The 22929-nt window shown below is 44.5% G+C and overlaps 1 protein-coding gene and 1 non-coding gene across 8 annotated transcripts in view; both read right to left on the reverse strand.

Moving 5' to 3' along the window:
• Positions 1–19606, reverse strand: part of HERC3 (HECT and RLD domain containing E3 ubiquitin protein ligase 3) — a 48084-nt gene extending 28478 nt beyond the window's left edge. For 3 of the 7 annotated variants that reach the window (XR_007631864.1, XR_007631865.1, XM_050338612.1), the window contains exons 1-2: positions 14674–19025; positions 928–1087 (exon numbers count right to left, since the gene is read on the reverse strand). Coding sequence is in view for 4 of the 7 variants with exons in the window: in XM_050338612.1 (XP_050194569.1) it covers positions 928–1087; positions 14674–15082 (569 nt within the window). In the remaining 3 variants the exon portion in view is untranslated. Of the gene's footprint in view, positions 1–927; positions 1088–14673; positions 19028–19540 lie in introns of those variants that run through there. The other 4 variants (XM_050338610.1, XM_050338611.1, XR_007631866.1 and 1 more) reach the window with 4 other exon arrangements.
• TRNAD-GUC (transfer RNA aspartic acid (anticodon GUC)) lies at positions 11376–11448 on the reverse strand. Its single transcript has one exon. It is a non-coding gene; the product is annotated as a tRNA-Asp (tRNA).
• Positions 19607–22929: the final 3323 nt, after the last annotated feature.

The following is a 22929-nucleotide window of genomic DNA, read 5'->3' on the forward strand; positions in this document are numbered from 1 at the left end:
GCTCAAACATTAATCTTTCGTAGTTGAAACTCTTCCTTTAAATACTGTTTCAACAATAACAGCCATGCTAGAGAGATGTCCCAAAGTTCTGCTCTGCACTGGATCTGCAGTGACAGAACAAACAACAGACTACATTTGCTGTTAACACAGCATGATAAAACACCATGAAGTACAAAGGGACCAGTTGCCATTACTATGGTGGTAAGCTGAGAACCGTGAACTGCTTCGGATGGAGAAATCTTGGTGTCTGCCACTGGCCTCTGCCCCTACCACCATCTCTATAGGCCCTTGCACTTAAGCCTATTAGTTCTCTGACACAGGTAAGAGATGTTAAATAAGTAAGTTAATAAAACTGGGCACTATCCTAAAGTTTCTGAGAAACACTCACTGTTCAGAATTGTAGTAGAATGGTGCAGTAGCTTTGCTGCTGACAGGTAACACTGAAAAAGAGTTTCAGAGCTCAAGTGCCATTTCATTCAGCCACATAATTTTTTTTCCTGTTCTTGAAATGTCTCTCCTATCGTCCTAAGGACTGGAAGAGAGATTGGTCTCACAGCATTTCTGCTTTTGAGTCCTCCTTCGTGCAACTCCACACTCCATACAAAACATTATGGCATTTTTCATTGAGGAAGCCAAGCACACTCCAATTTTCTTTTCCATGCCTCAACCACCTGCACACAGAAGGTCTGTCCTACCCAAACCTCCTGAGGACTGTTTGAGTCCTGGGGGTGCTCAGGGAGCACCAGAACAGTACTGAAAAGGAGAAGGAATCACCCTTACAACCCTACATGAGAAGTGCACTATTACTGCCCCACTGAGAGAAAGTGACCCTCCCACCAAAGCCAGGTGGGAAGGTGAGCAACCCTTGATGTATCACCTCCCAAGGAGCTTCCTTAATTCCTCAACCTGAACCTGTTAAATGTTTACCTTGGCACCATCACTGCATCTTCCATAGTGGTGATTCCCAGCTGTCCATCGCTGCCGGCGCCCCAGGAGAAGAGCTGGCCCTGGTCGCTGAGTGCCACACTGTGAGACTCCCCACAGGCCACGTGCACAATGTGCTGCCCAGCCAGGGCTCCAATTTGCTCTGTGGGAAACAAAAAAGAACCTCTGTGGTCTCAGGATTCACCTCTCAGACATCTCACAGTAACACAAAGACAAGAGGTCTACGCAAATCTGTATGCAGAGCCATTCAAATGAGCGCACTGATACCCAGTTTAGTTTTAAAAGACTTCCTACAGGAGAAAAAGCACCAGATTTACTGAAAACATGTCACTGCTGAGCTCTTTGGAAAGCCTGGTCTGACAGTCATAGAAGGCAGGCAGGTACATGCCCCTGAGCACAATGACACATACAGACAGCCTCAGACACAGGGAACCACCTATCACGTTATTTAAGAACAAGCAGACTTCCCAGATTTGAGGTTTTCTCACTTGGTGTTGATTCAGGGATCAGCCAAGACCAAGAAGTCAGCAGACCCTGTAAAACACATTTGACCTTCCATAGCTCTCACATCCAATGAAGATAAGTCATCCACAAAGCTGGAAGTCATCCACAACCCATACACCACACCTTGCTTTACTGCTTGATGTGGATGTGTTACAACATCCCATGTACTAATTTTGGAACAGGTTTGAACCTGTCCACCTATTACTACCACTGTCGTCAAACACTCATTAAAGAAGTCCCCTAAAAAGGAAGCAAAGCAAGAAGGCCTTAACGGAAGTATAAAAGATAAAAGAAAAATATCATCACTCAGTCCTCTGGGAGATATCCACAACTGACTTCTCATCATTATATCATGTTAGGCAACTGAAGCAGGTTTGACAACTACTCTTATAATATCTATAAACAGATCTTATTCATTACATAGAGTTTTTACAAATGGAAATATTACACAACTGATGGAAAAACTCTCTGCACACCAGACAGAAGCAAAGTTGCTTTTCATTATTCTTCCCTGAATAAATACAAATGTTCCAGTTGGATGAAGAAAGATTTCACCCTGTAAGCTACAATGCAGGGACCAATTTTACTGAAGTCTCGCTTGTGACATGAAACAAAGAGTAGTTACGTGCCATTCTATGAAAATGATACCCCACATCAAGGGAATCCAGAAATCATTAACACTCTTAGCACCAAAATCTGCACACCAATCAATCTACACGTCTTAAATAAATGTAGGAGGAAGGCACCTCCCTAGGAGGGCTTGCCTTTTAAGTCTGGTAGCAGGAGAAAAATCCGTAATGGGTGTTATGGAAGAAGAAGGTGACAATTATTTAAATACGTATTCTAGCAGAGGAAAATGCCCCCTGAACGTGTGCTTCACTGCAGGTGCAGTTTACAAGTAATAAGAACATAAACATCCAGGGGGACTTGAGACCTGCCTGCTATCCAATCTCCCTTCAGCCCTCCTATCTAACAACACATTTTGTCCTCAAATAATACACACAGCTTCCACACTTGGGCCCTTAGGTGTCCAACTATGGTACTGCTTGGCAGCCTGGTTTATGTTCATTTGCATATATTACTTGGGGAGCCTATTTTTATCTGTGAGCTCCAACCAACCAGCAGCTGTAAGGGCTGGCCAAGGTCAATAACAAACAGCGGGCAAGGGATCTCAGCAGCACATGTGGCTATGGTCTCTTCCTCTCAGTCATCCAGTAAGACGAAAAACACCTGCTGCAATGTGCCAGACACACCACCTAACTTCAGACAGGTGTGCTTCTGTACTGAGACCCAAAGGCCCAGAACAAAAGCTGCTGTTAGAGAGGATTACACCACTAAAAGGAGAGAAGGATGAAGCTATCCACTCCTCCAAGGAAAACCCTTTGACTCATGAACCTATCATTTCTCTGTAATCTTGCTGGCAAGGTACACTGAGACTTGGCTGTTATCCAGAGCAAGTGAGCTCTTAAAAGTGATCATAAACTCACCAGCCTGCCCTTCTTCCAAAGCTGGTCCCTGCACACTGCCCAACACTCCAGAGGACATCACAAGTCTAACAAAGAAACAAATGTGGACAATATGGGATGCTGGGGCACCCATAATAGAGACTGTTTTGCTACCTGTAGGCATGAATGAGCTAATTTCTTCCCTGGGAAAACAGTATTTGCCACAGTAAGTATACACATCTTATTTGCTGCAGAAGGACTACCACGAGCTGACCCTGAACCACTGGAGCACTGAGGGAAGGCAAGAGAAGACTCCAGTGAGTAAAGATCAGTGTCAGGAGCTGGAGGAGGCAGGAGCCTGACCACAGCAATACTGCAAATAGAGAAAGAACACCCTGAGGTATGAGGTTGGGGCAAGGACTTCACACACTGGGAAACTGAGAGGACATACAAAAGGCTTAGAAATCCAGGGTTGTTTCAGTCCCCACTGGCTCCATCTCAAGTTTAATTTGGCAACACAAACGTGACCTTGCTTATGTGCCATCCCAAGGGGCTAATAAATATCAACTTCTTTTGAAAGGCTGCTCTGTGTCACTGAAAGCCTTCAGTGACTGCACTGCCCACCCATGAAACAGAGTACAGTCTCATCTAGACACCCTGGATAACCACAGACAAAAAAACATGCCTGTCTTGAAGCTGAAGCTCTTTGCCTTTAGAAACGTACGCGTATGGCCCACCTTGCCACAGCACATTGCTAAGACCCTGTCAGTAGCAGCTTGCCTGTAAATGCCAAACAATTAAAAGTTTTACACACACTCATACACATTTCCTTCCGGAGATGGAAAAATGCCAGCCTTCCCCTGGGGGCACAGACTGTCCAAGCAGTCCAACAAGGGTCCCAGTTCATTGTCAGGCTTGCCAAGTCTCCGCCTGTACCTTCTCCCAGCTAACATGGGCAGTATTACCAAAAACATCTGACAATTACTACTTCGTTGACTTCCCACCCCTTCCTCACATCAAGATATGATATGTTTTAGTGGTTTGTATCCGTTTGTTTTAATTTCCAAAGCATCACGACACCATTATTCATTCTTTAGAAAAGATGTATCATTGCACTGAGACGAAGGGTACAAAGGGTAAAGTTTATTCTTAGTATGTCTTCGGTAATAGATGAATAAAACCAGTCAAGTGGAGCTTAACAGGTACAATTATATACAAAACTAAGCAGAACAAGACCCTGAAAGCAATAGGGAAGGGTTGAAGGAGTTATGCAATACAGTATTTCAACACCTCATAAAACTTTCAAAATACAAACAAAACCCCACAAGTTCCAAGAAGTACACATTGACACAATCTTTTCTTTCTGAAGCTGTCAGCTGTCTCAAAACAGCACCAATGGTCAGAAGTCATTTATCAGTTCTTCACATCTGGTGGAGTTCCAACTTTCATTTCTCTCTTCTGTCCACTTTAACCCACAGAACCACAAATAGACATATCAAGGTTTGACTTTTCTTGGTCTTAACCTTGTCAGATCTCTTCATAAAATACACATTGGAATAAAATGCCTTCAGGACAGCCCATCTCTAAATGGTGACAGGCCTGCTTCCCAGAACTGCTCTCAGAACTGCTCTCGTTTTCTCAGTTTGCAAAAGTTGAGGATAAGTGGCACGTGTTTCTATAACTCAGCTTTCTAACAATCGGTGCATTTAGCTTGAAGGTTTGGAAATGGCAGGAAAGCTGGGTTAAGAATGAAAACCCCTGAAAAGCCCACCTTCAGTCCATAGCTTCACTATTTATAAAACAGGGCCTATGCTTTGCCCCCATGGTGTTGGAAAGCTATACAAGATTTTCAGTTTCTGCGACTGCTAGAAGCACAAAGAACTCAGTTATACTGCTCTAATTAGAATTCACAGGCAATGAATGATTAATTAGCTTTCCTGCTCCTAGTAATTTTATCAGAGAGTTGGTACACCCTTTCTATGTATAGCTTCCAGCTGCTCACAAGACAGGCTTTTGCTAGAGGACGTGGTAAAATCCTTCAGCCATATGTGTACTGGGATGTACACGAACAGCACCAGATGGCTTCTACTGCCTGAGAAACTACCAGCCCTGAGGTTGCACCTTCAGTGTCAAAATCTGGATCTCTTCAGTGGTGAGAAGAAGCTGTGTCTTGGAAGAGTTTCAAGTGATTTCAGTCTGCTTGGACACCTGGCCAAAACTTCTCGTTGCCTTCCCAGCTCAACAACAAGAAACTCGGAGCTTTTGCTCATCTTGGTTGTTGCTGTCAGCAAGGAAAGTGCCCACAAGCTCTCTAAAATAAGTGTCTTACTAGCTTGCCCAGATAAGAGATGGTGATAGGAACAAAGTGAAGAAAGAAACAGGTAAGGTAAGATAAGAAATTCCTCTGGGTTAAATACTAACAACTGGCAAGTCTAAGGACAGATGAGCCAATTTCTTTGCATTGCATGGTTGTTGGTATAGTCCACATCCACACTGAGGATGAGTGAGCATTGTGCAACTGAGATCTAAAAATCAGAACTGTGAGATAAAATGTTTTAAGACACAAGGCAGCTGAATATTTCATCAGACACCAACAGCCACGCAAATTTCACCCATAGGACCTTTCTACTCTACAAGAACTGAAAAGCCTTAATTCTCATAGGAAAGGAGCCAAGTTCTCTCCTTTTGGAGATGAACTACACCAACACATTAAACCATCTAACAAGGTGACACTAACAGCATTAGCACTTAGGGAAGCTTGATTCAACAGCCAAAAACTCCATGAAAATCTGTTACTGCCTTCAACAAGCACAACGAGGAAATGAGAAAAACACTACAGCCCAAACTTATCAATCATCAGCATTTTATTAAGCCACTGTACAAAAAGCAAGTACACAACAAGTGGATCTACCAAATGCCCTGACAAGATTTTTATACATTAAGTAGTGAACTTCAGCTGACTGCTGATTCCCTGGTCTCCAACAGCACATCCTGGAGCTGTTTCTGCATATGGATATCCTGGCTGTATTTCTAGGCTGTGATAAGCTTCATGATTTCAGTCCTAAAAAAGTAAGCCGTGCACTAAAACACGCTGGAGTGTTTTAATGAAACTGGAAAGAGGAAAAGAGAACAAAGTGCAGCAATCAAAATGCTTGCAATCAGAAGTGCACTAAGACAGAGGCATGCCTAAGATTTCTCCCTCCCCCTATGAAGGTTTCTCCTTTTTTTGTCAGCATAACTTCAATGTTCTAGTTATTCAGTGTTTTTATTGGTAAAACCTGTAAAATACCAGTATTTTTTTAGCAGTAGCAGCACAAGTACACTCACCAACTCTTCCAGGAAACATCATTCTCAGTGAAAGTGTGATTCTGCCATTTGGCAACTGGTAATTGAGGAGGGGAGATCATGCTGTTTGCCAAGGCCTTTTTGCCTCTCCCTCTCTCCTTTAAAGCTCCCAGGAATGACCCTTTTGATTTCCCCCTGCACACTTTCAACTCTGACCACCTAGGCATCTCACACTACTCACAGCTGTCACACGCAACATCTGGAGTCTGGAACTAGGATGAAGAAATCAGACTCTATAAACCACTTAAACAAATTACAGACTTCGCAAAACTGTCATGAGCTTTTTGAAAACATAATCTCACCCAGTCAGCTAAAACTGCTCCTGTGGCTTCACTCACAACACTTCTGCAGTAATACCACAGGAAGGTGCACAGGGAGGAGGCAGGGGCTGTTGTACAGTTTCAAGAACACACCTTGGTGACTCTACACAGTCTCTGTCACGGCCAGGCAGACAAGACACACAACACGTAGGCAGCTGGAACCGCCCTGCCTGACACCAGCTCCACAATTTTACCAACCTCCCTTCTTCCTCCTTGCCAAGCCTCTCTACAAAGACATTATGTGCCTGTTGCATCTTATGTTCAGACTACGTGACACTATTGCACACAAGGGTGGGGAAAAGCACTGTGCTCAGCACCTGCAACAGCACGAGACTCCAAGAGCAAACCCCATCTCCACTGTACGACAGCTACCCTCGCTTTCTGCCTGCTGCTCTCACCCATGCATGGCAGTCCACCTTATGCTGAAACTTCTCTCAGGATGGGGCAAAAGCTCTGAAGTATGGAGAGAGCAAATGCTTACATTCACATATAACTTCCTCCAACTTTCAATACTTGAAGTTTACTATACCCTTCAAGGAGCAATTTGCAGCTCTTGAGGTCTTCCTTTCCTGAACTTCATGAACTGGTGCTACATTTGCAGTGGAAAGCAGAGCAGTATCAAGAGAAGCCTTATCAAAGAACAGCAGCGTTATAAGACTCATAATTTTGTTACAAGGGAGGAAATGTAAACAGAGAGTAGACTCAGTGAACAAAAAATAAAAAGGGGAGGACAGTAAAGGACAGCAGGCAGACCAAAGCAGGTGACACTCCCTGGCAACACTGTTGATCACTGGGCTGGGAACATAGTCCATAGGCAAGGACTGAGAAGTTCCAGGTAACGAAGGATTTTGCAGTCCTCTTTCATCTACAGACACTAATAACACATCAAAATAACTGTTTCCCTGCACAACATACTCAGTACTGCTTATTTATTTACTTAGCACGGCTACTTACAGTCTTACATCTGAGAGAGGCTGGTTTAGTTATTAACACTGCCTTCACTTTATAAAGCCGCTTGTGTTCATGTAAGAGCAAGAAGTGAGAGCCCACCACGACACCCCAGGGTGTCACTTCCCCTACGCTTTGCCAGCTACTCCCCCTCGCAGCTGTGAATGCAGACACCTACCCTGAGAAAGCAAAGACACAGAAAGCCTCTTGCTTCCCTACATCACTGCCTTTTGTCTAGGGGGCACAGACTCTTTGAGGAGCCATAGACAGACTGGCATGGGCACAGTTAGCTGGAGAAGGCTCTTGGAAAGGGCTGGTGGGGCAGAGAAGGCTTGTCTGACAAGCTGCCAGAGGGAAGAACTGAGCTTCAGATCCTGGAGGTAAACAAGTAAGGGTAGCTCTTTCAAAGAGGGAAGGCACCAGGACTTGCAAAAGAAATACAGGAAATACGTGTGTTCAGAAAACTCAAAGAGAGACTGTTTTTCTCTTCAGGTTACTGCTGTAAATGTGGTCACCCAGCCAGGCTTGCTGGCCACTGGTAGCAGAGAAGCTGTGACTGGGCCATGACTACTGAGAAATCCTCAAGGTCCACCATGTACACCCCAGAAAGTACAACAGCTCCAAGGCAGCAAATCCAACGTGAGCAGGATGTGCTAGACCCTGGAGTGACAGGGTGAGGGCGGACAGTAGAGGTGTAAGGGGGCATTAGGGAGATGGATGTGTGTCGATGCTGGATTTGATGTGCTAGTACTACACACTGCAAAGCAGTGACACTTGACAGAGTCTCACCCGTGGCAGCCCTAGGCTTTGATTAAGCAGCATATGATTTTCAAAAGCATTTGATGTGTTCCTCACTCTGTTTTCATTTATTTCAATCCTGCAGTGGTTTGCATGGGAGCAGGACAAAGCCACACCTGCACAGTGCAGACTCAGTACAGCACCCTTGCCCTTGCTTTCAAGGACATTCCCATCAGGTTCACAAATACTGCTTGAAAATACATTACTGCAAAGAAGCACAGTGACTGGAAAAAAGGGGGTAAAGAATGCAGCGCTATCAAACTTTTTTTTTTAAATTATTTATTAATTTTATCTAATAGGTATTCTGAGAAAAGGAGATCATCTGTACATTCCTTTACAGTGAGTTTATATAGGTAGGCAGTTGTTTCAAAGGTAGGTCAGGTGTTGAAGAGAGCAAGCATTTCTTCACAGATCTTTTCAGCTAGCAAAAATAATTTATTTCTGATAAAAAGCAGTTTCACACAGATCTTTGAGATAAAATCTTATTTCCAATACCATTTAAGGTGGAGTATCAGGCTGTTACAGCATTCTGTAGGATTTGTCACACGCATCCTGAAGACAAGAAAACCCAACTTCCAGCATCAACAGCCACAAAACTATTAAATCTCTCCTAGAAGCTGTGACTCTCAGCCCTATGCATTTAGCTTAATGAAGTCAGCACTTTTGTCCAGCAGAGACAAGTATTCTGATTCCAAAAAGGTTGGGGCATTCAGAAAACTTTTGTCTATCACCTCCAGCTTATTTCCTGCCATCTTCCTTTACCCCCTCATACACACAAAATTACACACCCATTTTATCCTGAACTCACCTTTCAGCTTCAGTGTGGTGTCAAGAAAGGGGACAGTCATTATTGCCACACACCCACTGTTTCTAAATGAAGTCAGTTTTAAATCTCTGTCTTCTAATTTTAAAATTATTCTGAAGCCCAAAACACCAATTCAGACAAAATGGACACACCCTAAAGCAAGCTCATGTTGCTGCAGTCACTAGTGAAGGTGTAATAACCTCATAGAGCTTGGTCAGATTCTGTGAGCAGCCAAAGGAGCAAAAGCGTTGAGTACAAATGAACATACCCGACCCTGCAAGGGGTGGCCAGTTTAATAATCTGACTCTTTTCACAAATAACACTTACAATGGGTGCTGAAACATAAATTTTGTCATACTCCTTTATTATTTTTCCAGTTTGATGTCAGCAGTTGCAGGCCAACACCAAAGGGCTGACTCTACACAGGCCTCTCCTTCCCACAGATCCCTCAGCACGTTCATTTTGAGGCATGTCCTCCCAGCCTTTATCAGGACTGATGCCTTGAACCAGGGCTGTCGTACCTCTCTATTACATTTTTTACAGGACACAGCTCTGCTTTCGGGATGCAGAGAAAATGGGGTGAATACAAAGCAGGACTCCCACAGACCACAGCACTTGGGAAGTGCTGCAGTAGCTGTGTGCTGAGCCTCAGCTTCGTGCCCAAACCATGGGATGAAACTGTCCCAGATACTTTATGAAAAGCCTGCTCAGTGGAACCTCCTGGAGTTGCTGGTGTTTAAGCTCTTATTTTGGACTGCTTCAGTCATGCAAGGAGGAGAGAGGCAGGGAGAACTAAGAATTCTCTGGCCACTGTTCATCCCACCAAGTGGCTCTCAACTTTCTGTACTCGGTGTCACAGCTCCTCGTCTGCAACCTGCTCCCAATAAACACAAGCTCTGTCACCTCTCCTCTAGAACAAGCAGGGCCTCCTGGCTGACTTCTCACCCACCAGGAAGAAACTAAAAGAGGAAGATTCACACAGACTGTCCTTCCAAGCAGGTCGCACATCTGAATTCTCAGCTGTTACAGGGTTTATGATTCACAGGCATTTGCAGTGAGCACCGAGATCTCTGGTTGCTGTAACCCTGTGCAGAAGCTCAGGACAAGTGGACTTATGTTTGAAAAGAAAGGTCAGAGAAATCCAGAGGATCTGGATCTTGTAGTGTTTTTTTCTTGGTTTGGTGGTGTTTTTTCCTGGTTTTTGAAAGAAAATGAACTTAATTATGATATTTCTATCCTGCAGTTATGAGTAGATAGATTCCACAATGCACAAGGAAACCCTGCTCCCCTGCACATTAGCAACTAGACAGAAGAAAACTGGTCCACTGTATGTTACCAGATGAAAGGTCTGAGGCAAATTCGGCATGAGACATTTTTCTGTAAATGTCTTGAAACACTAATTACCAAAGCCCAGGTTTTCTCGCTAACAGAAGTCAAATGAAGTCCAAATTATGTGAAGACAACAAATCTCTAGACCTGAAAACAAGTCCCTCATCTCAGACTCAAGCATGTTTTTAAAGCTTTACGAACTGCTAATACCAGCTCATTGCTTTACACTCCTCTATAACTCAGCCCACGGTCAAGGTGAGAACTCTGGAACAGCATCTACCCTTCCACATTCTTGCCAAGTTGATTGTAGAGACTGTTTCAGGGAGATAAAAGAGAGGGGTGGGGTGGGGAGAAAAGGTGAGGAAAAGCAACTATTTAAATATTAACAAAGCCAGATATCCATCCCTAAGAGGGAAGGACTCCTCAAGTAAGCAGCTTGCTAATCACCACAATTCGAAGAAACAATGAATTTGTAACAATGAAACAATGAATTTACTAATGAATTGGTAAATAGCCTGTAGAGCTCACAGGAGTAGCACATCTGGTATTACTATGGTATTGTCAAAAGTAGGGAGTCAAACAATCACAGACTGTTAGCTTTTAGTCAAAAGGAACGTTCTTTTAGTTAGGATAAACTTCTTAGACATCTTAAATATTAATTTTTCCACCACAATGTAAAATCCAAGGAAAGGGCACTTCCAGAAAATAATAATATAATGGCCAGTCTTCGCGAGCGAAGATCCGGGGAAGGTCTTTCCACCTTCCAGCCTGCGCATTGGATTTTTTAGGTGAGACACAGTGTGCGCGGAACTGAGCCCACCCTTTAATCCTAAGGTTCATCTGCCAGGGCCAAGCGAGCTTGGACGGTGGCAGTGAGGTCCTCAGGACGTAGGTGGGTTGCCTTTAAGGGCTAACGAGCCCCACCTGCCCGGGAGTGGCCCTGACCGGGAATCGAACCCGGGCCTCGGCGGTGACAGCGCCGCGCCCTTACCACTAGACCACCAGGGGCTCCGAAAATAAACACCTACTGATTTACATTCTTTCAGTAGAATACAATCCCCCAGTAATTTCTGTTCCCTGAACTGGAGAGGCATAAAAATCACTTTGCCAGATGCTATCCCTGTCTCTGCATTACATTCACAAGGTCAGCTGATGTTACAGTAAATACAGCTTTTTAATTAACAAGTTTTCTTTCATTTCAAAAGGTGCCCTTTAAGGGCTCCTCCAAGAGGAACTGCTGAAACAAAAGTTTTTGACATTTTTGTGAGTAGCATGAATGAGAAGCAAAATTAAACCCTATTACAGGATCCATGTGCAAATGGACAGCAGAAGAAGAGAAAAAACCTATTCAGAATATGTAGTAAGGGAAGAAAGAGATGCAAAGTTTTCAAAAGCACTCACTGCATATATAATAACTCTTCTCCCACTTTAAGTCACTAGTAAAACTTGCAAGCCGTGGGAGGAGAACAGGGTTGGATCCATGTTCATTGCACTGTAAAGTCCGAGAATTCTCTTCACAAGCCAGCATCATGATGGAAAATAACCATCTCTAAGCAACATGACCATATATTCTGAAAATACTAATTGAAGCCTTTAGCATTCTGGCAGCATAAGTCTTATGTACAGACACAAAAAGTGTAAGAAACAAAAGAGAGTTTCCTCTTATGAGCACAGACTTAGGCAGCAGGAAGGAGATCACTCTGCTCCTATGAAGTCTTAGAGCCTTCAAAAGGTTCAAGACCCCCTGCATATTTTCCTGTCTTAGTGTTACTCTCAAACACAACCAAGACACTGCAGGCCATGGTAAACATTTCTGAAGTCCAGAGGGCTCCAGGGGCTGCCTGAAGGGGACAGTCAGTACTATGTCACAGCTTCTGGAATCAGGAGACATGGCTCACTTCCAGAGCTGGACAGAGGTCACCCACTTCTAGCTGCCCTCACAGGCTTGGCAGAAGCAAGCCACAGGGTAGAAAAAACAAGAGACCTCAGACCATGTTACTCTGTCCAGCAGAGGCTGGAGAGATGTAGCTGCAAGATTCCCAATTCCAGGTATTTCTCCCATTCTCTACTTCAGACAGTATTCTCTATAATTTGCAGCTGCTCAGGACTTTATGTTCCACACATATATCTTCACTACCTATTAGACATGGCTTCATTCACAGGTCCACAAAAACAGAAAATATGATCTTTGACAAGCCTCCTACACAGAAGGTGTAAGGTTGTCTTTATCACATGCAGGGAAAGCGGGGGTGAAAGAGGACGGCTTGATTCTTCTTGTTCCTGTTTGCAGAAGAAAACTAAGAAATTCAGTTCCCAATGCTGGAAGACAAACAGACCCACACACAGCAATATCTGGGATGGGACTCTCCCCAAGTTTACTGTCACCATAAAGATTGCTGTGACTGTTCACCATGAACAGCCTCTAAAGAGAAGCTGTTCCTTGTTTTACAGCACATCCCTCCCAACTGTCCCAGCCAGCAGAAATCCCACTGCAGGCACAGTCAGAAGTGCTGTGTTGGTAGAGATACATGATTTCTCAAGAGCGGCCACAGGCCCCTCAGAGAGTAGCACTGCACAACCTTTATCAGAATAAATGAAACCTGTAAGATAACTGCAAGTTGGTGTGACATCTTGGTGACAGACCCTTTATTTAAAGGGCAGAAGAAGGGCACTTGGGATCAAACACAGGGAACTTCTTATTTCTATTTCAAAATCTCAGACTGCCCCTTTTCTACAAGCCTAGCTGAAGGCAGGATAGAGGTCTACACTTCAGCATTCAAGAATTGGTGAGATCCATTTCATGGATCCATTTACGATTCTGACCTTCTGCTTGCTGTGAATCTTTCATTTTCAACATCATCTTATGCTTGCTTTATTTTATGGGTAAAACAGTAGGTAGGCTAGTTGGGTGGTTTGCAGGAGGAAGTATCCTCACCGTTTTGAGTTGAATATTCACTAGGCTTGTCTTCCTTTCACTAAGCACCTCATTTATTCCAGGGCCTAAATTTACCAATCCTCAGTAGATAAAGTGTGTTGAGCACAGAGAGGACTTAGCCAGTCCTGATAATCAAGACCTCTTTCAGTAATTGCCTAGAATCCACTTATTAGAAAAGCAAGAGAGGCCAGACTCAAGGTCACCTCCTCTAAACCAGCCCACCTTGGTCATGCAGCATCCAACACCTACCACCCCATTTTGAGAAAGAGATAAAAGACATTGACAGAGAAAACGAGCAATGGAATCAGTCAAGTCAGATTTGCACATACTACATGGAGAATTGTGGCTATTTTGTAGACATCTTATCTCTCTGTCGTGCAATAACAGGTTATGCCACAGAAGCTCCAAGCCCTACAGAGGGCAGTCTGCAATTTGAGGAATTTTTGTTCTAATTACCCACAGCAGGATTTTTATTATATTATGGAAACAGAAATACCTGTATCTTTACCACACGCCAAAAACAAGAAGTTAATGGAAAGTAAACTGGAAGGTCAACATTCAAAAGAGTCCACGAGAAAGGTTTCAGGGTTTCTTCAAATAACAATTCACAATTATATCACTCCTCCACCCTGGGAAGGAGAAGCAGTATCTGCCTCGGGTTCTGCACTCATGGGTTCTGCCCATTGGAACACAACAAAGAAAATGCAAGGTGAGTCTGGGGAACACAATGCTACAATGACCTTGTTCCACGTTAAGAAAGCATGAAGGGGTGAAGGCACAAGTTGACAAGAGATTCCAAGAGGGGAAGACAAAATTTACAAACCCTCTTGGTCAAAACCAAGTTTGTTCTACACAACTATATTCAATACAGATCCACTTGTACTCTTTGACATACATGAGAAAATTCCCAGAAATAACTGAACAAGAGTAAGCATAAGGATGCAGTGCAATTGGAAAGACAGAAGCAGAAGACGCTCGTGACTCAAGGCCCTCTCTTTTTTTGTGAAAAGGAACCATAACGCCAAATAACAAAATCTGCCCTGAGACCATCTGCTCTTGCCTCTATTTTGATGCATTTCCCAGACAAAGTGAGCAGACCTGTCTCCTCACCCATGCTGCTCAGCTTTAGCTCTCCAGAGCCAGCTAGTATTATTCAAAATCATTACGGTGTTACGTGACATGATTATCAGCTCTGTGAGCTGCTCCAGCTCTAGAGCAATCAGTACAAAGCAGCTTCCATAATCTTCTCAGCCCACCGGCCTCAAGACAGTTTGAAGAGCATATAAAAAGCAGACTTACCTGGCTTGCTTCCTTCACAGTCATGCCCCAGTTGACCTTTGGTGTTCAAGCCACAGGTATACACCTCCCCATCTTCCAACAGGAACACAGAGTGATTTCCTCCGCATGCCACCTCCTTGACATTTCTGTCATGAATGAATCCATACACCTGTGGTTCAGGAATGATGACCTGGAGGTTACTACCTATCCCAGGTTGTCCAAAAGACGAGTAGCCCCAGCATAGCATTTTCTCTCTTTTCAGCAAGTCATGTATCCTTCCTGGGCAAGAGAAACAGGGAAATGAGTGTGAATGAAGCAAGTACTCCTCAACTGATCCTACAGAGATCCTGCTGCTCATGGCAGGAGGTGGAAAAAACAGAAAAGGCATTTCCTGCATGACTGTCAGGTTTGCAAACTGCCAGTAAAGCATTACACAGACAAAGAGGAATCAAGACAGCTCAGCTCTAATACTGAATCAGCACCTTCATGCCCTGGCCATCTTCAAGGCAGCAGAAGTGTTCTGAAGCCCAGCAGACTGAGCTTTTACTTCAGAAAAATGACTCTGCTTCAAAACCCAAATATCAAATGACTTCCCAAACCAACCGTAACGCTTTTTAGACTAACAGGTCCAAATCCGAACTTTCAGAATTATAGCGTCATATTTTCAATCACTTCTAAAGAAATCTTTAAAAATTATCTTAAAGGTGGTCAGACTAGTCCTGAACAGACTGACACAGTATATGTGGTGTACTGGTCAACACAGGACCGTGTTATTTCTGATAAACCAAATTTAAGAAGTACTTTGCTCAAGTAAACACATTCTTGCAAGCCGAATTTGTGCATGTATACATACACACCCCTAAACTGCAGCAAGGCTTTCCCAAGAAGCAGGACACTTACAGGAGTTCAAATGGAGCAGCACACTGACAGCTTGGCCCTGACAGCAATGGACAGGTAACACTGATGCAGCTTGCCAGGAGTCAGGTGTTATCTCTTGCACTGTGCTCAGTGAAAGTCAGGGATTTCAGAGTGCGGTAACACGGGAAGGGAAAAAATATAGTAATAGAAAAGGTCCAAGGAATTACTCAGAGTGAATTTAATAATGACAAGAGGATGCTAATGCATAAGAGCTGGGGGGAGGGAAACAGCATTCCAGAAAAAGCACGTGAAAGATTTTAGTAACACTCCCTTGCCACTCCTAATCTCAATAGTTTTGGGTTATTTGTAAGCATACTATATTAATAAGACACTGAGAACTCCTCTGATTGAGCCAGAAACTAATTAATTTTTTTTTTTGCAAAGGGAAGAAGAAAGAAGATTAGAAAATGAAATACCTGAGACATCAAGTCTTATGACACACCATGCAAAATTTTAAGTTAAGGCAATGTACAGTATCAGCAGCATTTCCTATCTTAGCATAGGACAGAAAACCAAAAGGTAACCCTTGAAACACCAAAGATTCCTTCTCCCACTCTGAGCAGACAGGAAACACGCATTCAGTTTGTTTCCAAAACCTGGTGCTAATTCAAGCTCTAGGTATTAGCAATAAAGCCTTTCCTAATATAAGCCCTAAGTAACTGGTGTTCATCTCTTACCACACTACCCTTCCTTGTCAGCAGACAGTAACTTCCCCTGAGGCAGGACTAAGCTGGAAGCAGGAGGGAGAGGTCTGGATTTTCCAGTTACTACTTCATAAGTGGTGCAATTTCCTACCACAAACCGTTTACTTGGATCTCCTATTAGGTGCTTTAAATGGTGCTGTGAACCCCGTTTATCGCTACCAGCCCTTGCTCCTCTATAGCGTAATTCAGTTCATTCACACCCTCATGTGTGCTTATCGCTGGCCAGCTCCAAGGCACCAAGAGGAAAAAGCAGGATGCTACAAAGCCCTGCCTGGTTAAATCAGTCATGGTGTACACTCTGCATTTGGTTGCCCTCAGCACAAAACCCTGATGAAAGATACCCTCTGCACTGGCTATGCTAAGAATAGGAATGCCGTGGGACACAAGAAAATTGAAGCGTGTACACGTGCTTTAAATGGCACAACTTCTACATTTATAGCCAACTTCATGTTCTATCACAACAAAACAAAACAAAAAAAGCAAACCAAAAATGCATGATCAATACCCTGAAGGTGGTAGGGAATGATTTCAAAACTGACACCTGAAACAGCAGAAATCTGGGACTGCCATTTCCCTCAGCCTGGGGAATTGCCTTATTATGAAGATATAAAAAAGATATAAGCAGAACAATAACAGCAATCCTGAAGATCCAAAGGTCAAATTCCCTGCTAGGATAAATGGATACTGCCTCTGAGTTGAAAAGATTTCACTAGTATACAACATTAACTACAATGACATTGTACAACATGAGCTAAATATTAATTTGGGATACCTTCTGAAAGGGTTCCTCAACGGTCTGCTCCCTATAGACTAGTCGTCTTCCCCAGTGCTAGTTTCATTTAAAAATGCTAAAAATACTTTAATTGCTTTTCTTATGTTCATATTCCACACAAGAACTTGCTGCTAATGGGCACGGGGATGTGACGTGATTGGTAAGAGATGTTTTTCCTCCAGCTAAGACACTATTCAAAACAGGAAGAGTTCAAACTCCCAGTAATCCATACAAATGCTGGGGTGATATTTCAGAGTTCAACCCTCATTCATGCGGCCACATTTTCTGAAGCCCCTCAAGTTTAACAATCCCTATGGCAGACACAGAAAATCTAGTCTTCATTAGATTTTTTTTGTTAGTTTTTTTAAATCATCTCTATCGAATTTCACCCCCCCCATCCTCCAAACATTCTACCGATAAATCCCTGTGCAGCTCAGTTTCATGGGGAGCACTTTCCACTGGAGAGCAAAAACCAACATAGCCATTTTCCATTTGAGTGTGCAATGGCCTAGTGAATTTCCTTATGTTGAAGACATAGCACATTTTTAAAACCACAACTTTAAGACAGGGTTTTTTTTCTCTGTCCCAAAAAAGCTGCTGCAGGTCTAAATACATTCTGTGCTCAAGTAAGAACTGTGTCCTGAAACACGATGAGGCTTTAAACGACAATTTCACACTCTGGTGAAATTGATTTCCAATCTGGTTAAGGCAGTTACTCTTCTCTGACAGTAGCAGAGGAAGTAAAAATCCATGTTACAGTGCAAACTACCTCTACAAGCTGCATACCTTTCTTATACTAAAACAATTACATTAAAGAGTTTCTGGTGTAGGCAAGCACTAACAGACACGCATCTGCACATACACATATATATATATATATAAAAATATAGATATGATTTATATTCACTTATCTGAAATTTTAAAAGTGGTTAATATTCCTAGCTCAATACTCCTTAAAAAACCTGAATTTTTATCTTCTGAGGACAAACCCCTAGGGGAGATGTTTTTCTGAAATGCATCAGTTAGGGCATTAAAGTTCCCACTTCCTTTCAAAAACTGGATTGCAAGAACTGCAGTACTCAACCACATCACCTATTTCTGTTCTTCACAGATCACAACACAACCAGCTTGATATTCGTGTTTCAGAAATAAGATGCAATGCAGTAAAGCCGGTCCTTTGCAGAGAATCCCCATATATAACAAACATTTAAAAAAAAGAAAAGGGAGGGGGGAAGGCATAAGGCCACATTCTCAAAGCCTGACATTCCAAGAATAATCCACCATCAAAACAGTGAAGGATGTACACAGCACAGCTAGGAAAACCTCACACTGTGAGGAATATTTTGAGGAAATCTACTGTGGGTGGAAGACCCACCCTCTGCTATAATAAGGCTCAGCTGACATACTAAGTATATATCTTTTGGTGAAAAAGCCACCCCCCTGGTTTGGTGAAATAATAATGCTGCATGTACAATCATGACAGGATGTGTTTTATTTTGCTTTCTTTTTTTTTCCCCCTTCTCTCTTTTCAATAGCTCTTATGCTATATACAGTCTCTTCACACAATCACACAAGCATATTTTAAAGCCACTTCTACTCTGCGCCGTTTCTGGGAAAGTCAGCTAAGTAAATACCGTGATTGCAACAAGCAACACTCAGGGCTGAATGCTCTCTAAACAAAGAGATCTGCCAACTGGCAGGGCATGAATAAACAAGTTTTTCCTTCCCTCTTGTTTGTGAGATTTCAGCTAGTAAATGTGCTCCTTCTATCAGCGTTGCTCAACAATGACGGAATTTACTGCTTCTTTCTGCCACTAAGGGTCCAAGCCCACTTTCTTCTTCCTTCTGCCTCCGTTTTAGTCCCACCAAAAGTCCAGCGCAAACTAGGCTATAGAGCATACAGAGAACACAAGGTGTATCAGCAAATGAGTTAAAGAAGGAACGGAGCGTTTCCATTGCACAACCACGCGCCCTCAAGCTGGATGTGCCCCCCCCCCCCAAAAAAAAAAAAAAAAATTAAAAGCATATACCTACAATCAAACAAGACACCCCCTGCCACCCATCACCTCCATTTTGCAATCCCAGTAAAAAAAAAAAAAAAAAAAAAAAAAAAAAGAAAACCACCCCGAACACGGGCTTCTCGGCTTCCGTGCTGCTGCCGGCGCTGCTTCCCACGCCCCGGCCGCCGCTCCCCGCGGACACACACACATACAGCGATCCCGGACCGCCAGCAGCGGCCTCGGACACCCCTCAGCAGCGGAGCCCTGCCCGCCCCGCACCCAGGGGATGCAGCAGCAGCAGCAGCAGCGGCCGCCCCCGGCTCCCCGCACCGGCCCGCGGAGGCGCCGCCCGGGGACGCGACTCCTGCGCCGGGGAGGGCGGCGGGCACAGACAGGGGGCTCCGCCGCGCCCCAGCCCCGGCTCCGGCTCTGGCTCCGGCTCCCCCGAGCACCCTGTCGGCCGCGGGTCCGGGCTGTCCCTTCCCGGCACTCACCCGCCGCCGGCCCCGCCGCTGCCGCCGCGGCGACGAGCAAGGGAAGTCCGGCCCCGCCGCCGCCGGGAGTGACGCGCCGAGCGGCCAATGCGCAGGGCGGGCTCGGCCCCGCCGGGCGCAGGGAGGGCCGGGAATCTCCTCTCCCCGGAGCCGGAGGGCTGCTCGGGGTCAGAGCGAGCGCCTGGCGGCCGCCCGGCCTGCCCGCCGGTGGTGGAATGCCGCGGGAGTGATGCTGCGGGCACGGGCACCGGGAGCTTTGAGCCCTGCTGGGTGAGCAGATCAGCAGCCGCCCTAAAGACAGCGGGAATCAGCGGGCAAAGTTTATAGAACGTTCTAGAATTTAAGCTGATGTAATTGAAGGGTTTCTCAGGGGACAGCAGGCTTGCCACTGTTTGAAGATGTGTTAAGGATGAAATATTACTTTTTGATGGCGATAAGTCAGTTCCTTTCCCCTTAGCCTGTTTTTATATCGTGCATTTTGTGTGGCCTCCAGGCACCTGTCAGGCTCATTTGGTTAGGAATGCATACGTTTTATACAAAGTTTCAACCTCAGGAAAAGGTTTGTTGTCAAAGTATATATCTCTGTTGTGAGAAGCGGGGGTAGGAGGGGGTGAAGGCCAATGACCAAGCAATTATGTAACTCCTGAGTATTCATTTTCTGGGTTTAATGCCATCCATTAGAAAAAGGTTGTGTGCCCCACAAGAGCAGCGCACAAGCTGGATCCCATTCAGACCACCAAAATGACAGTCAATATCTGAGCAAACCTCAGCCAGATCTTTGCAAGGGCTCAGGATGGGGAGGGGAGGTCCCTCAAGCAAGGCCAGTGCCCACAGTATTCATCACCCTTATACTACATTTCTGGCAGTTTGCAGTGTTTGTGCACTTGTCATGCTATGAGGCACGTATCAGGCAAAAACATCACCTGTATTTGCATGGATCATGCGTGTTTAGCATAAAAAAGAGCCACTCTAGTGTAAAATTACACCTGTGATGTAACAAGTTTGACTTAAGCAGTGTTACAAGTAGCTTCTAGAATAACTAAAAGCATAGATAAAGGAAAAATATTTTCTGTGTTTGCTTTTGTTTCTGATTTGTTTATTTCATCATCTGGAGACCTTTGCAAAATAGTCAGCATTTCCCTTTACACTCGGTTTCCTCTGTTTCTGACTGAGCGATCAAGGAGGGAAAGGTACACAAAGAAAAAAAAAGTGAAAAGGAAAAGAAAAATAAGTAGATGATGGAGCAAAACCTGCAATTTGTACAAGGGAGCCAGGAATCTCTTGTTGAAACCAATCTCTTGTAGAAACCATTTTAGCTTTATGGAGAACTTTCAAGGCTGCTCGTTCATAAATTGATATGATTTTAAATAAAGACACTGAAATAGACCCTCTCCAGTGGTGTCCCTGCACTCTGCTGTGCACACCTCCCTCTGGAGCCTGCTGCTGCCACTTCAGCCTCTTCTTCCCAAGAGCCCAGGCTTCCTTGCACCATGGGTCTTCCTCACCTGGGCTCAGACAGGCTGGATCAGGCTGGAGTTAAGGGCTAAGGGCTGCCCTAGGCGGGCCCATGGTGAGGCTGGATCTTTGCCAGAAGAACGTGTAGCTCACCCTTCCCTTCATGGGTTAGGTCATCCAGAGACCAGGTATCTGAAGATATCCAGAGATGACAAAATCTGCAGTTCATCCTTATTTCCAAAGCACCTCTCTCATCCCCCAAGCAGCTAAATAGCAGTCCATGATCCAGAAGCACATGGGCAAGCATTTGCTGAGATCTCCTGACTGTTGTGGTAATACAGGTTCATTAGAGTTACCTCCACAAAGGGAGACAAGGTAGCAGCTTCCACCTGCCCTGCAAACTCTGTTCCAGTAGGTGTTTTCCTTCAGAGCCCTTCACTAGGAGCCCTTCATAGCTCTCTGCCCCCATGGGCCATGGCACACGCTTTCTAAAAGGGCTGGGCAGAGGCAGTGATGCTTTATGCCTGGTCAGCCCTGCCTATTGTCAGGCATCTCACCAACTTGTCAGCCTGAGGAGGGCACAAAAGCCAACACAGAGCACACCTCCACAGGGAAACTGCCCCATGGGTCACAAGTCTATGCTCCAGGCACCTGAGCCAGAAAACTTTTGTGAGTAGCAGAAGTCCATCTTTGTGCCCATTGATATCTCTGTGTTGATGTGAAAGCAATGAACTCTTCTGCATTCTTTCATTTTTGGCCCTTAGGGAAGAGCTCTTCAGAGGGGCTCAGCTAGGGGTTTGCCATGTAAAGCAATGTCCCACTGCCTCCCATGGAAGCAGTGTTTCTGTGTGGTGTCCTCTCTGCAGTGAATTGATCATGAACGTCACCCCTCACACACTTCACCAGGGTTCCTTAATTTCTCATGGCTTACAAGCCACGAGAAGTGCTTAGGATGGATCTGGTTGCCCCAGATCTACCCTGGTTACATCAGCAGCTCTGCCAGGCTCTTGCACTTCTCTACAGGTGATGGTCAGATAAGACAAGTGGCCTAAAAAAGATTCCTGCTGCAGGTTCAATGTACTTTAGCTGCCTGTATGAAGCCTTTTAAACTCACAGCTGAATGTGATGCTCACTCATGTTATATTGTCCTGCATGGTTTATAATGGGCACTGCTTGAGAAAATGTAAACACAACTCAGTGTCCAAATTAATTTCAGAAAATCAGAGAGGAATGCTCTACTCTGAAGGTCTTTATATATATATATATATAAAAGCAGGGCTTATTTGAGGACAGATTAAAAATAGCCTTGAAAGTTACTCTGGGCCTTAATCTCCCATGTGATGTTGCATCATACGTGATGAGAAGGAAATTCCTTCAGGCTCCAAATAAACCTATTATCATTTAATCTCTAATGGGTTATTTTGAAACCCAAAGAGGATACATCTTCTATGCACTTGCACAGCACAGAAGATCACTCTCGGTTTCCAAGCCCTACCAGAGGCTTAGAAGACTATAAAAAGGGAAACAAGCAGTCGGAGCAGGCTTATGAACAGCAGGCTGAGCTGCCAAAACAGAAACCCGTCATGGCGTGGCAACATCAGCCGGGCGCGGGATGGGGACAACAGCTTGGGTTTCTGCCACTTCCCTCTTTCCACAAAAATACACCTGCAGCAGGGTGGTGCTTTTCCCAGAGGATGTAAGCATCCCTGTGATGTCATGTTTGCCCCAGGTGGGTGAGGAGGACAGGGGTTAGGTCTAAGTGGGCCATGTCCTCTCATTTCCCTTGGCTGACAGCTGGCATCTTCCAAGGTGCTAAATCCCCTCTTGTTACCACTGCCATGCCACCTACTTTCCTGTACCACCCTGGTGCTTGAGGTGAGTGCTTGATGTTTTTCTTTACTAATTACTATACTATAACTTAAAAGGAAGCTTTC

Source organism: Myiozetetes cayanensis, unplaced genomic scaffold (genome assembly GCF_022539395.1).
Source record: "Myiozetetes cayanensis isolate MyiCay16 unplaced genomic scaffold, myiCay2020 scf7, whole genome shotgun sequence".
NCBI lineage: Eukaryota > Metazoa > Chordata > Aves > Passeriformes > Tyrannidae > Myiozetetes > Myiozetetes cayanensis.